Source organism: Echinops telfairi, unplaced genomic scaffold, assembly GCF_000313985.2.
Source record: "Echinops telfairi isolate 266 unplaced genomic scaffold, ASM31398v2 ScPeMD7_4225;HRSCAF=4972, whole genome shotgun sequence".
Lineage (NCBI taxonomy): Eukaryota > Metazoa > Chordata > Mammalia > Afrosoricida > Tenrecidae > Echinops > Echinops telfairi.
The window spans coordinates 15364452-15379335 of NW_022108124.1; the positions used below are offsets into that span (position 1 = coordinate 15364452).

The 14884-nt window shown below is 44.9% G+C and overlaps 1 protein-coding gene across 2 annotated transcripts in view; it reads left to right on the plus strand.

The window, feature by feature from the left end:
• Positions 1-1482: 1482 nt before the first annotated feature.
• Positions 1483-14884, plus strand: part of CTNNB1 (catenin beta 1) — a 15880-nt gene continuing 2478 nt past the window's right edge. For both annotated transcript variants that reach the window (XM_004708556.3, XM_004708557.3), the window contains exons 1-12: positions 1483-1541; positions 1964-2191; positions 2446-2699; positions 3151-3389; positions 3477-3678; positions 4475-4619; positions 9062-9165; positions 9243-9581; positions 9820-9978; positions 12883-13002; positions 13675-13825; positions 13911-14032. In XM_004708556.3, the coding sequence (XP_004708613.1) occupies positions 1529-1541; positions 1964-2191; positions 2446-2699; positions 3151-3389; positions 3477-3678; positions 4475-4619; positions 9062-9165; positions 9243-9581; positions 9820-9978; positions 12883-13002; positions 13675-13825; positions 13911-14032 (2076 nt within the window). In that variant the 5' untranslated portion in view covers positions 1483-1528. The remainder of the gene's footprint in view (positions 1542-1963; positions 2192-2445; positions 2700-3150; positions 3390-3476; positions 3679-4474; positions 4620-9061; positions 9166-9242; positions 9582-9819; positions 9979-12882; positions 13003-13674; positions 13826-13910; positions 14033-14884) is intronic.

Genomic DNA, 14884 nt, shown 5'->3' on the forward strand with positions numbered 1-14884 from the left:
AGGGAATCATATCCTCATCAGTGAGGGTGGCGCGTGATGGAGACCCTATGCCCATCTCTAGACAATTGGGCATACCTTGCAGAGGGGTAGTGGGGAGATGAGTCACTTAGGGTACAGTATGGCAATAATGAAACCCACAACCTTCCTCTGGTTCTTAAACGCTTCCTCCCCCCAACTACCAGGACCCCAGTTCTGCCTTGCAGACCTGGTTAGACCAGATGATGCACAGCGGTACAGATGGGAATTGGAAACGCAGGGAATCTAGGACAGATGAACCTCTCAGGACCAGGGGTGACAGTGGTGATACCAGGAGGGAAAGGGGGTGTAGAAAGGGGGAATGGATCACAGGGAGCTACATATAACCTCCTCTCTGGGGGACGGGCAGCAGAGGGGTGGGTGAAGGGAGACGTCGGACAGTGTCATATAAGATACAATAATAATTTATAAATTATCAAGGGTGCATGGGGAGAGGGGAGGAGGAAGGGAAGGGGAGGGGAAAAAAGGAAAATGAGCGGATTCCGGGAACCCAAGAGGAAAGCGAATTTGGGGAATAATGAGGGCAACAAATGTATAGATGTGCTTTACACAATTGATCTATGTATTGTGATGAATTGTATGAGCCCCAATAAATTGATTTTTTTTAAATGTCATTTGTTTGGTGGCTTACAGAAATAAAGTATTTTTATATTACACATCTATACTTTATATGTAATGGGAAGACAATAAATGTTATAATTGGAAGAGATTATGTATGTCTCAAATATTAGGATGGTTTGAAAAAGCAAAATAGAACAACGAAAGATGGCATGTACCACCTCATTAAACTAAGCATGAGATAATGTGAGAAGTTAATCACTGACCAGCACAAGGCATCTCTTGGTGGTAAAGCTGGCAGTACAGGAGGCATTTTAATGTAGTCTAGTTAGTGATCACTGGATTTTGGAATATTTGTCACGTGGCTTTTGCGTCAACTCTGCTGCATAGTGGTCCTGTAGGAAGAGTAGAACGGCCCCATAGGATGTCCAAGGATGATTGAATTTTAAGTTTGGGTACATCTCTTATCCAACGGGAATCTGAATTTGCAGTGATAAAGTTTAAAAAGGAAGGGCTTTTAAAGGAACTAAATGGGTTGGTAGTAAATGGTCCTTTCCCCAGCTCTCCTGGCTTTTATCGTTAAAGCTTTTACACTTTTTCATTGCCTTTAGTAATGATGCTTTCCTTTAGTGAGGGTGCTTTTCAACATTCTGAATATTTGCAGTTTATAATTCACCTGAACAGATACTTGTTAGAAACAGAAGCTCAATAATAATGGAATTGTCGATTCCGTGTCTAGTGCGGGCCTTGAGGTCTGTTTGAGCCTGTCTGTCCAGAGTAAGAGAGAAGTCTTTGTGTGTGTGCATTTAGCCAACCATCCCAGAAACTTGGTTTGATTTCAGTACTCGTAAGTGTAAATCCTAATGGCTTTTGATTAACTTTTTTTAGGGTCTCAAGTCTACTGCGCAGCGATCTTGAAAACCCTGTGTGGACAATGGCTACCCAAGGTCTGTGCCACATGTCTTTGGTTTCTCAATTGGGCTCTGCTTCGTTGTCATTAACCCCGTCTGGCTCAGATCCCCTACTTTCATCTCTCCTGCTTACTTGTCAGGCTACCTTTTGCTCCATTTTCTGCTCACTCCTCCTAATGGCTTGGTGAAATAGCAAACCAGCCACCAGCAGGAATCTAGTCTGAATGACTGCTCTGGAGCCTGGATGCGGTTCCATTCTTCACTGACTCAGTAACTGTTAGGTGGTACCTGGAGACATGGATTATTTCATCACTGAGCTTATCCTGGCTGTCGATTCTGTTTTTCTTGGCTGTCTTTCCGACTTGACTTTATTTCTAAAAATATTTCAATAGGCCATGTCACAGATTTCTTTTACAAGTTGCCGTCCCCTGATAGAGCATTGCTGTTTGGCTTTACAGCTGATCTGATGGAGTTGGACATGGCCTTGGAGCCTGACAGGAAAGCTGCTGTGAGCCACTGGCAGCAGCAATCTTACCTGGACTCTGGGATCCATTCCGGTGCCACCACCACAGCTCCTTCTCTGAGTGGGAAAGGCAATCCCGAAGAGGAAGATGTGGATACCACCCAAGTCCTTTATGAGTGGGAGCAGGGGTTTTCTCAGTCCTTCACTCAAGAACAAGTAGCTGGTAAGAACTGCCTGACTGGAAAATCCAAATGTGAATTAAGTAACTGTTCTTTTTTTAAAATGTATAATAGCTTAAATAGGAGAATGCATCAAAAAGTTTGTGGGAAAATGGAATGAAAAGAAGGAATTTTCCTGTGAACTTTTTGAAGCAACGAAGCAGAGGCAGTCACATTGCTGCCCTTCACCGTGTTGCATGCAGCAAGCTCTCAGTGTGCTGAGCTGTGGATGGTGAGAGTATCGGCTTCCCCTTTCCAGATATCGATGGGCAGTATGCCATGACTCGAGCTCAGCGGGTGCGCGCTGCTATGTTCCCGGAGACGTTAGATGAGGGGATGCAGATCCCATCGACGCAGTTTGATGCTGCTCATCCGACTAACGTCCAGCGTTTGGCTGAGCCATCCCAGATGCTGAAGCACGCAGTTGTAAATTTGATTAACTATCAAGACGATGCCGAGCTTGCTACACGGGCAATCCCTGAATTGACAAAATTGCTGAATGACGAGGACCAGGTAAATGATTATGGCTAACTCTTCACCGACTTTCAAGGGAGTGTCTCAAAAGGTCTACCTAGTACGTAGGTACAGGCATCCCTGCTTTTGGAAAGTTTGCTTTAATGCCACGTGTCTTTTGTGAAAGACCTGCGTTAGTACCTTGTTTTACAGAAGGTTGTTGTAAAGAATGTGTGTCCCCCAAGCAGCCAGAATGACATCTCCAAACTTTGTACATTGTGTTTTTACTTTATGCAGGCAGCATATTTATCATCTTTGCTTTTATTACTATTATTTTTTGTTTCCTGTGTCATTTGGAATGACATTTGGGGTCATTGTAAATGCTCAGATTTCTCCCCATATAAATTAATGGTAATTGCTTCTCCGCTTTGTTATTTTGACGTAGGAAAAGTTTTCATAGGAACCTTCTGCATTTAGGTTTGAAAATCATTTAATGATTTCTCGGTTACAGGTGGTGGTCAATAAGGCGGCAGTTATGGTCCATCAGCTTTCTAAAAAGGAAGCTTCCAGACACGCCATCATGCGTTCTCCTCAAATGGTGTCTGCAATTGTACGCACCATGCAGAACACAAACGATGTGGAAACTGCACGGTGCACGGCGGGGACCTTGCACAACCTTTCCCATCACCGTGAGGGCTTGTTGGCCATCTTTAAGTCCGGAGGCATTCCTGCCCTGGTGAAGATGCTCGGGTAAGGGAGGATAGAGTGCCTGGAGCTGGGAAAGAGAAGCGTGCAATCACAGTATTTCTGATGAGGCCTTTCCCCCTGTTTTAACAGCTCACCAGTGGATTCTGTGTTGTTTTATGCCATCACCACTCTGCACAACCTTCTGTTACACCAGGAAGGAGCAAAAATGGCAGTCCGTTTAGCTGGTGGACTGCAGAAAATGGTTGCTTTGCTCAACAAAACCAATGTGAAGTTCTTGGCTATCACAACAGACTGTCTTCAGATTTTAGCATATGGCAATCAAGAAAGCAAGGTAAAGGAAATGGCTTATCAATGTCATAGTATTCATAGTCTACCTCAACTTTGGTATATGTCCTAGAAAAGTTCAACATCTCTGCCTTTTAAGTGTTTGAGTCTCTTGTCTAGCACTGTTGGATCTCTTAGGAGTTTCCATTCATAGCTAGGGAAAGACATTACAATAATAACCTAATGACTGTTGATTGAAATGCATGGATTAGGAGAAATGCTATGTATGGTGCTTCATCCAGGATGAAGCAAGGGTTGGACGCTGCTCTCAGTGAGAAGAGATTGATTAGGTTACAGTCGAGCAGAAACAGCAACTCTGACAAACCTAAAGGGTGAGGAGCATGATTAGTTTTGGGAATTTAAGAAATAACACAGGAACGAAGGAGGAGGGGAATAGTTTGATGGAAGCTGAGATAGGCGTATTTTTTAGAAGATTGGGGCATTTTGGAAAGTCTGGGTGGAGTGTATCAGAAAGTGAACACAGGCCTGAGTGGCTCTTTCATGGGACCTGTCTGTGGAAGGCAAGATGGTTAGGAAACGCACAGGACTGGTGATCACGAGTTCAAGTGCCCCGTCAAATGTACAGCAAATTTGATGAAATGTACATCGGTTTTGATGTACTTTGCATTTGGGGGCATTACTATTATATATCAGCATGGTTTCTATGATTGGTGTGGGAAGGGAGGAATAAGACCTTGATGTATGTGGGTTTCACTCAATAGCAAGCTGGCTGGAATTAGATAAGGCTTTTTTCAAGCATTTGATAGTTTCTATGACTTACAATATTTACAAATTTTTTCTAGCTGATCATTCTGGCTAGTGGCGGACCCCAAGCTTTAGTAAATATAATGAGGACCTATACGTATGAGAAACTACTGTGGACCACAAGCAGAGTATTGAAGGTGCTGTCTGTCTGCTCTAGTAATAAACCGGCTATTGTAGAAGCTGGTGAGTATGTGTGTTTTCCCCAAGTGCTCTGGTGTACAGTAGGTATGGTTCTAATTATATTACCTTTCTTAGGTAAAGGGAATAAACTTGACCTCGACAGGCTATTTGATTTACAGCCAAGATATTCAGATAAAGTCACAGAGTAAATTCTGTTTTTTGCCTACATTGGTGCTATTTAGTACTCATTTTTGTGGAGTTCTTAATTCTTTGAAATGATGGCTAATACTTTTGCTTGATACATTGTTTTTAATTTTTATTTTTGGCAAACCCAAAACTTGCTAGCAAACCTGTGACTATATCGATAGAATTACATTATGATAAGTTCTATTGACGTGCAGTGGTGTGTGACCAGGTGATTTCTTGATTTGTTAGTGGGCACTAAAGAGCAGTACTCTGGTTCATCAAGACTAGTACCAGGGCAATGATCGAATATGAAAACCTTTTTTCCCCTATAACTTTTATGACAGTTTATAACAGAGGGTCTTCCAAGAGTTCATGAAAAAATGAATTTTAAAAAATCATGAGTTTTGGTGTCAATGTACTCAGCTGATAGTAACTTGTTATAACGTGTCTGAGCAGAATCTAGTTTGAGACACCAAGGAGACTAAAACATATTTGAAAAGAGCCCTCATTAGACAGAGCAATACGATCTCTGCTAAAATTGAAGCAAGAACAAACATTAACTATATGGTGCAGCTGGGTGGAAAAATTGGTGTGACATACAAATGGATAATTCATTTTAAGAAGGGATGGGCTGATGTTGAACACGAAGCCCATAGTGGCATACTATTTACATTGATTTGTCAGGAAAAAATTAATCTTGTTCACAGCTTAATTGAAAAGAACTGGCAAGTAACAGCAGAAACAATAGTCAACACCATAGAAATCGCACCTGCTGTGCCCAGATCAGCTGAAGACAGGAGCAGAGCTTTGGATAGAAATTTTAAATAAGTGGGGTCACATTCTGAAATGCTTATCTCGGAAGAGCGTAACAGATGAAATGTGACATCACCAGAAAAGCACAATCAAAGCACTTGCTACCAGGGGGTGGAAGGAAGGCAGGCTTCCACTCAAGAGAAAGGCCATGCCACAGTTTGGTGTTGCTCAAGGCATTTTTCTTATTGCCCTGTATTATGAGGATGTTTTGAGAAAGCCCAAAGTTTTTCCAGGAATATTTCACCACAAAGTGCTCCTCCTTCGGGCAGTGCTCCTGTGCCCGCCTGCTCTTTCTTCATCAAACAAGGGCAATCTGCCAAGAGCTGCAGTGGAAAATCATGAGGCTTACACCGTAGAGCCCTGATTTGGCTCCTCTTGGCTTCTGTTTACTATTTTTGAGAAATGCTTAAAGGTTCCCCTTTATCTTCAGTGAATCAGGTGAAAGTCCTGCAGACATAGTTAACTTCCCAGGACCCTCACGTCTCAGGGATGGGCTAAATGGCTGGTATCTTCATTTACCAAAGTCTTCAACCCAGTGGAGCTTATGACCAGGCACTGGTATTTTAAATTTTAATTCCATTTTTCTGTGAACCTTTTGGCCCACCCTACCCTGCATTCTGTCTCCTTTTAATAACATCTACGTGGACTCTAAAACCAAGCTTCAAACTAACACTGGAAGAGGAAAAAGTATACAGCATTTAATAGAAGGGAGTAAACTGCAGGCTTAGTAACACCTCCCCTTCCGTGTCTCGGGACTAATATTACTTGAGAATTTATAGAGGAGGGTGGTGGACGGCCCGGGATAACTGCTTGGAATAAGTGTGACTGGGTTCATCTAAAACTTGGCCCAATAAACCAGTTGCCATTGAGTTGAATCCGACTAATAGCAGCTGTGGAGAACTCAGCTGAAGGTGCCCCGAGGCTACAACTTTCAAGGAAGAAGCATGTGGAACAGGGGTTAAAAAGGAGTTTGGACAAGTTTTAGATTCAATTGGAATCTCTGTATTTTTATATGGAGAAATTAAACGACTGACTGGGGAAGTGAGGTGGTGGCTTAGGGAGCTGAATGGTGTGGCACTGTAGGCCTGGGAATCTTTGAGAAAGTCCCATCTGAGTTATTCGGATGGTCATTTGTTGTGAAGATTTTCAGTACCTGCTATCTCAGGCACTGTGCTGGGCACATGGGTGATCGTATTGTTGGACTGTGAAGGCAGCTCGAGTTCCTGTTTTCTTAACAGGCTGCTGAAGGCCACAGAAATAAAGGAGTCATTCCAAATTAGAGTGGGCGTTGCAAGAGAAACGTCAGCTGACAGTGGTCCTGAATCAGTAGGCAGTCTTGGGGTAATTAGATGGGAGGGGAGGGGCCTCCCGGAGGGAGGGGATGGTAAAATGGTGACTGAAAGATGAGCAGGAACCAGTCTCTAGGAGAAGTGGAGGGCTTGAAAGAAACGGCCTATACCATGCCCTGGAGATCAGAAAGGCTTAGCGATCCTGGGTGTTGAAGAGAGGCTAGCACTGAGTGGGTGGGTAAGGTTAGTGGCTCCGGATAAAGGTGAGTGAGCTAGGTGGGACCATTGCCATTCAGAAGTTCCAGTAAGACTTTATTCACGGCGTTATTAATACTTGCAGCCAGTTTTGGAACCATAGATGTAGTCTTGTAGGCTAGGTCGGCTCTAAATTCAGGAGGGTTCCTCAAGGTTATGCTAAAGAATTTAGCCACTAGAGATCACTGGTAGCTGTTCAGTACTGGAACCTCAGTGGTTTATTTGCGGTATTGTATTAGCACACTCTACATCTATAGAACAGTTTGACCAAGGGCAAGCAGGCCAGGCCATGAAATATGTTAAATAGACCTCTAGAAGTGAAATAGTTCAGTGTTGAGACTTCTGAAAGGGCCAATCAAGTGTATTATGTATTGATTGTCTAATGGAACAACCAGATATGGTTGAGGTTTGGTGCCATATGAAGATAAATGGAATTATCAGAAGGAACTGTTAGTTTTTGGAACAAGATCACATTGAGTAACTGACCCGTTTGAGTGGTGACTAAAAGGTCAGTGTCTTACCCACAGCCATCGACTCCATTCATAGTTATGCTATTGGACAGAGTGGAGCTGCCCTCTTAAGGATTCCAAGGTTGGAAATCTTTACGGGACCTCACAGCCACATCTTTCTCCCATAAAGCTGCTAGTTGATTTGAACTGCCAATCTTGGTTGCAGTTCAGTGCATAACCCACTACAATGCTGTATGCCACCAGTAGGTGGCTGGAAGTATATAGTACTAGGTTGAAAGGGAAGCTACAGATAAAGATTTGGGGAGTTGCCTTGGTGTACAGGAGATTAAGAGGAGAGAGTTGATGGGTTAGAGAAGGTGCTTGTGAGTCTTCCCCTTGACCTGCTGTGTCAGAATACGTGTTTAATCATGAGAGGCATCTGAGGTAATAGTTGTTGTAATTGCAGTAGGGGAGGGAGTGAATATAAGGAAGAAGAGAAGGGAGCTGCTATTCATGTAGGAGATCTATAATGAGCAGCAACCTTGTGCAAGTCAAGTCTCAGGCAGAGCTACTGGGAAGAAGAGGCCAAATAGCCTTATCTATTTGGAGGGGTACATTTAATTGTAGCTGTGTAAATGTTATTAGAAAAAGTTCAGGGTGCCGTGAGAATTACAGCAAGTCAACCAAACCTGATTTAAGGATTTTAGGCAGACCTGAAGGATAAACAAGGAGACACAGAAAAAGGACTGTGTTCAGATGTGATTTGGAGCTGGTGCATGAGGAATTAGGCTTCCATTGATAGGCTTCATGCTTAAGCGGTCCTCCTCAGTGGTGGAAGGTTGTGAAACGTGGGGTCAATACTTACTTTGACAGTCCTTGGTAATAAGCAGCTTTTTCTCTAGGGTCTTCATAACTCCAGAAATTACCATCTTCAACTGTTTGTTATCTTCACATAGTGCTCTCATTGCCATACCTAAAATTGGAGCTCCAGTCCCTTTCCCTCTGTAACACTTAACAGCACCTGAGTACATTACATTTAAAAAATACAGAAAAAGCAAACAGCTGACCATTGAATCAGTGATGACTCGTAGCGACCCTGCAGAGCAGGGTAGAACTGCTCCTGTGGGTTTTTAAGACTCATCTTTCTTTATGCTTTTGATTTATTTGTAGATTTGATTTTGTCTTTTCCTCTTAGACAACACATCCCACGGGGGTAGGGACTACTATTACTTCAATTCCCAGAACAGTGGGGCACTCTTTCTTGAAATGATTGAATGTTTGAAAGAAAATTTGTTACAGGAGGGGTTGTAGTGGAGATGAACGTAGGATTTTTCAAATCAGGAAGGCACACAGTAGTTACTTGAAAGAAATCACTACTGAGATGAATTGGAGAAGAAAGGAAATAAAGTACTTTGGCAAGGAGTTATTCTTTATAAGTAAAGACACTTAAAACGAGAGAAGACGTACTTGGGCTGATAGGGCCATGTGAGTTATTGTCTTTTTGATTTGCTAGGTGGGATGCAAGCTTTAGGACTTCACCTGACAGATCCAAGTCAGCGTCTTGTTCAGAATTGTCTTTGGACTCTTAGAAACCTTTCAGATGCTGCAACTAAACAGGTAAATTCTGAATACATGGGTGCCTTGATGAGGAGTTGCTTGGAGTGTGTGCTGAGCTTCTGCTTTTATCTCCGTAGGAAGGAATGGAAGGTCTTCTTGGGACTCTTGTTCAGCTTCTGGGTTCAGATGACATAAATGTGGTCACTTGTGCAGCTGGAATCCTCTCAAACCTCACTTGCAATAATTACAAGAATAAGATGATGGTGTGCCAAGTGGGGGGCATTGAGGCTCTCGTGCGCACTGTCCTCCGTGCTGGTGACAGAGAGGACATCACTGAGCCTGCCATCTGTGCTCTGCGTCATCTCACCAGCCGGCACCAGGAAGCAGAGATGGCCCAGAATGCTGTTCGCCTTCACTATGGCCTGCCCGTTGTGGTGAAACTCCTACACCCACCATCCCACTGGCCTCTGATAAAGGTACGAAGTCCCTCACAGTAGAGTGCTGTGTAACTTAGGAGAACCATCTCTAACGCATGAACCTGAGATGAATCAATAGGCGTTGTCTTCTTCAGTAAATGGGAGGGGTGACTGGGTCCGGGGATGGAGGGTCCCAGGGAGTCCGTGCCAGAGACCAATAGATTCAGCGCACTGGCCCTGGGACGCTCATGGTAATTTGCTAGGCTGCATTCCGATTCATCACTGTTCTTACCTGCAGGCTACTGTTGGATTGATTCGAAACCTTGCCCTTTGTCCTGCAAATCATGCACCTTTGCGTGAGCAGGGTGCCATCCCACGATTAGTTCAATTGCTAGTTCGAGCACATCAGGACACCCAGCGCCGAACGTCCATGGGTGGAACACAGCAGCAGTTTGTGGTAGGTAAATCTTATGGTGCCTCCCTCCCTCCCAGCGGGTTTTAAAATTGTGGTTGCTGTTTGGGTGCTGACCCTAGTAACCCGAGGTACAACAGAAGGAAACCCACATCCCGCGGTCCTGGGCTAGCCTCACAGTTAGAACAGTCTGAGCCCATTGTTGCAGCCACTGTATCTGTCCACCTCATCAAGGGCGTTCCTCCCTCATTGCTCCTCCACTTGACCCAGCATGATTGTTTCTCTAGGGACTGATCTCTCCTGATAACTTGTCTCAAGAATGTGAGACAAAGTCAACACCATCCTTAACTCTAAGGAGCACTCTGGCCTCACTTTTCCCAAGGCAAATTTACATGTTCTTGTCGCAGTCCATCTGTGGTCTTTCCTGTACTTTTGGCCAACACCGTGGTTCACATGTAACGAGTTTTCTTTGGTCTTTCTGATACAGTGTCTAACCTTCATGTGCACACGAAGCCATTGAAGATGCCATGGCTTCGGTCAAGCGCACCTCAGTCCTCAAAGAAGCTTCCTTGCTACATAACACTTTAGAAAGAGGTTCTGTGCAGCAGATTTACTTAATGCAATGTGTTCTTCTGGTCTTTTGACATCACTTTGAGCATTGATTGTGGAGCCAAGCAAGATGAAACCCTTGGCAACTTCAATCTTTTCTCCCATTTACCATGATCCTATCTGTTGGTCTGGTTATGAGGATTGTATTACTCTTTATATTGAGTTGTAGCCTTGATCATCAACAAGTACTACAAGACTGGACTCAACATTCAGCAAGCAAGGTTGTGTCAGCTGCCTATCACAGGTTGTTAAGCTTTCCTCCCATCCTGCTGCCGCATTTGAAAGTGGTACACATACATGCATAGGACCCTAGTCCTCTTTGGTCACTGGTTTTCTTTGTCTCCCTCTTCCTAAGGGCAGCTTGTGACTAACAAAACCCATGTCCTTCCTGGAGCTGCACGCCCCTGGTGGAGGGCCTTGCCTGTGTCCTTTGCATTGTCACTCTTAGGCAGGACTTGCTGCTGCATTCTTATGGAGATCATACAGAGATTGATCTCTGAAGTAACAGCCATCCAGTCTGACTGACTGCAGGTCCCACCCCCACGACCCTGTGAGTCTTGCCTAGAAATACTTGCCGGTGTTGAGATTATCATTTCCTGGAGAGTTTAAGCTGTTTTCATGAACCTAAAAATAGAATAACAAATTTTAAGAACATAGTAGCTTCTCTGGAATCTTTACATTCTAGGCCTAATGCTGCATCTTGACTCTAGCTTCATATTATGTATATGAACATAATGTGAATACAAGATGCTTTTAAACCCTCAGTTTATTTTAGGACACGGGTGTTCAAAGAATCCCCGTTCTGTAATTCAGTTCCTGTAGAAAACAAGGACAAGAGTGTGGAGACTCCACATTGCTAGTTAACATGCATGCAGGTTAGAGCCTTGGCTTTCTCCATTTATTACAAGGTCATTGGTCTGTTGCCATGGGGTGGTTTAATAGAATGCAAAAGGCACTCTTTTTTAGATTTAAAAAAAAAATCATTTTATTGGGGGCTCCTACAGCTCTTAACACAATCCATATACATCCATTGTGTCAAGCACATTTGTACATTTGTTGCCATCATCATTGTCAAAACATTTGCTTTCTACTTGAGCCCTTGGTATCAGCTCTTCATTTTTTCCCCTCCTTCCCCGCTCCCGCCTCCCTCATGAACCCCTGGTAATTTATAAATTGTTACTACCTTGTCCTGTCTTACACTGTCCGACGTCTCCCTTCACCCACTTTTCTGTTCAAAAGGCACTTTTTATTTTACAGTTTCTTCTGGGGAGAAAGGAGTTTCTGTGTGTTCATAAAAATCAAGTCGTTAACAAAAACTGCTAAAAACAGCAGGCTCTTCGACCGTTTCTGAAACCCAGCAGTGGGGGCAGCTGCTACTTCACAAAAGCCCACTTCCTCCTCTCGTACAGACATCAGTTAAGCAAGCATGTAAGCCTTTATCAGAAGGGCTTAGTAGCTTTTCTTTGGGTAGCTTAGTACAACTGGTGATAAACCATCTGAACATTACTTCCTGTCTCTGCCCTGGTGGCGTAGTGGCTTAGTTTACATGACAGGCTGCAAGGTCAGCAGTTTGAACCCACCAGTTGCTCAGTGAGAGCAGGATGCTGCTGCCTGCTCCGATAGAGCTACCGCCTCAGAAACCCAGAGGAACACTTCTCCTCTGCCCCTGCTGAGTTCGTTGTGACTCAGAACTGACTCGGCAGTGGAGTTTGGTGCTGGTCTGTGGTACCCAGAATTGTTGCTTCTCTGGGGGACTGGGAAGTATGCTTGAGCTGCCTTTGTCTGGGACGGCACTGTGTGTGGGGGACGGATACTGGCCTGGAATTAGCACTACCAGGAGACCCCTTGCAGTTAAGTAAATCTTGTGTCGTGGCTCTTAGGGCTGCTGCAACAGCACTGCAGGTGGGTAGCATTAAAGAACAGGTGAACTCTTAATTTGAAAGGAAGACATGCGAATTGGTATTGGCCCTTCTGAGGACTTTAAGGGAACTGTTCCATGACTTCCTCTAACTCTGGAGACTGCTGGCAATCTGCCTCCTCCATCGTGTGTCTGTTCTCCCCTTTTCTTAATTAATGACACTGATGAGAGACTGGTTATGAAGGTCCCAGGCTGACTGTACCTCCTCACCGGTGCTATGGAAAGTGCTGGTGGGCTTTCCATGAAGACAGAAAACCCCGTTGGAAGGATTCTCTGGCGCATGGCTTTGCCACAAATTGGAGTCAGCTCAACTGCAGTGGGGGGGTCATCTTGCAGAGCAGTGCTAGTCGCCTGCTCGGCTCGGCGGGAGGGAAAGCGGTTCGAGTGTGCCCACTCTGGTGACGGCAGCCCCTCTCTTGTAGGAGGGTGTACGCATGGAAGAGATCGTGGAAGGCTGCACTGGAGCCCTGCACATCCTGGCTCGGGATGTTCACAACCGGATCGTAATCCGAGGGCTAAACACCATTCCACTGTTTGTGCAGGTACGTTGGCTTTGGGACCATACCATATCAGGATTTGGTGGTCAGCAGAATTTCAGAAAATTTGGGACCAAACTAGGGATACCAGCATTTAATGTTTTCTTTAGAAGATAGCAACCTTGCCCAAGCTGCTTAGAAAGTATATTTTAAAAATTGAATCATGACATGTGTCCCTTACGTTGAATGCATTTATTTTTAGGGAAACCTCCATTTCTCATGGACAACATAAGGGGGAAACGTTAAGATTAGACGAGGGACAGGGGAGGAGGCTTTATACTCCCGCTGTCAGGAGTATTCCCTGTCGAGGGGGTGAACCGACCTGGCCAGGCCTCAGGAGCCTACGCATGCCCTCATGACTGGATGCCCTCAGAAGAAAGGGTTCATGGTGCCAGCTGTTCCTGGATGCTGTTGCTCCAGAGTATCCAGTGACTACCTATGAACTGTGCAAATGTCCAGGTGGCACCAGTCACTGCAGGGGAAGGACAGGGCTTTATTTTCCAGCAAGAGTTACGGGCAGTTATACCCTGTCCTAGGCTCGTGCTGAGTTGGCATGGACTTGATGGCAGAGAGTGGGGTTGGGGGGCAGATGCCAGTTACACTCTGAATTAGGACTGTTTGTGCCCCACTGGGGTGCCTGCCATGTTTTAATTAGGTTTGTGTGTTTTCTCTCCATAGCTACTTTATTCTCCCATTGAAAATATCCAGAGAGTTGCTGCAGGGGTCCTCTGTGAACTCGCCCAGGACAAGGAGGCTGCGGAAGCGATCGAGGCTGAGGGAGCCACCGCTCCTCTGACAGAACTGCTTCACTCTCGAAATGAAGGTGTGGGTAAGTAAGGGTCCAAAGCCTGCAGAGCCAGTGTGCACAGCGGAACCTCTGCTTCACCTCACGGCCTTCTCCCTCTCCCCGCCAGCAACCTACGCAGCTGCCGTTTTGTTCCGGATGTCTGAGGACAAGCCGCAGGATTACAAGAAACGACTTTCAGTTGAGCTGACCAGTTCTCTCTTCAGAACGGAGCCGATGGCTTGGAATGAGGTAGGCAGTGCGAGCGGCTTGGGTGGTTTGCTAGAGCCTGGGAGGTGTCGCGTCCTAGTGTTCACTTCCCTCTGAGGAGTGAGGTGGGTGTGTTCGCACAGTCGCCGGTTGCATGCTCACGCTTTATGCTATCCAGAAGCTTCCACACTGCTTTTGGGCAGATGACAAGCCTGCTCAGCGATTACAAACAAGCTTGACATTAGGATTCATTGATGAACATGTCAGGCTAAAATTGGTTTCAAAAGTAAGGAAGGAACCGTCTTCCTGTTGATATGTTTTCCCTTTTCCTCCATGGAATTTCTCCTATGAATTATCCAAACAGAATGTGTTCAGTAATAAAAAAAAGTAAAGCCACTAGAATGCTTTTTCATTCAGTGGATTACATTTGCTGTATACATGGACGGCCTACATTATTGGGGGTGGGGCAAATTGCCCAAGAGAGTAATGTTAGTTGGGCTTTTCATAGGCATCTTGTTAGCATGTCCAAACTTGAACACTAAACTTTCCCCGCCCGCCCGCTTCCTAAACCTGTTCCTCTTGAAATCTTCCAAGTTAATAGCAACTTGGTTGTTCCAGTTGGTTGGCTTTCCTGTTCTGCCCATCCCGTAGCACAGCTTGCCCTACTGTCAGGGGCCCTGTTCACTCTCCCTGAGGTCTGACCCCGTCTGCTGTCTGCGCCTTCATCCTTTGGTCTTGTTGCTCGGTAGTCATCGTCCCAAGTCTGCTCTCCATATAGCTATCAGAGTGGTTTTCTTCAGACAAAAACCAGATTATCTTCAGATCTAAACCCTTTATGAGTAGATCTGGGAGCCAGTGTTCCCAAGTAGTGGCTATGTTGGGTTTTCATCACCA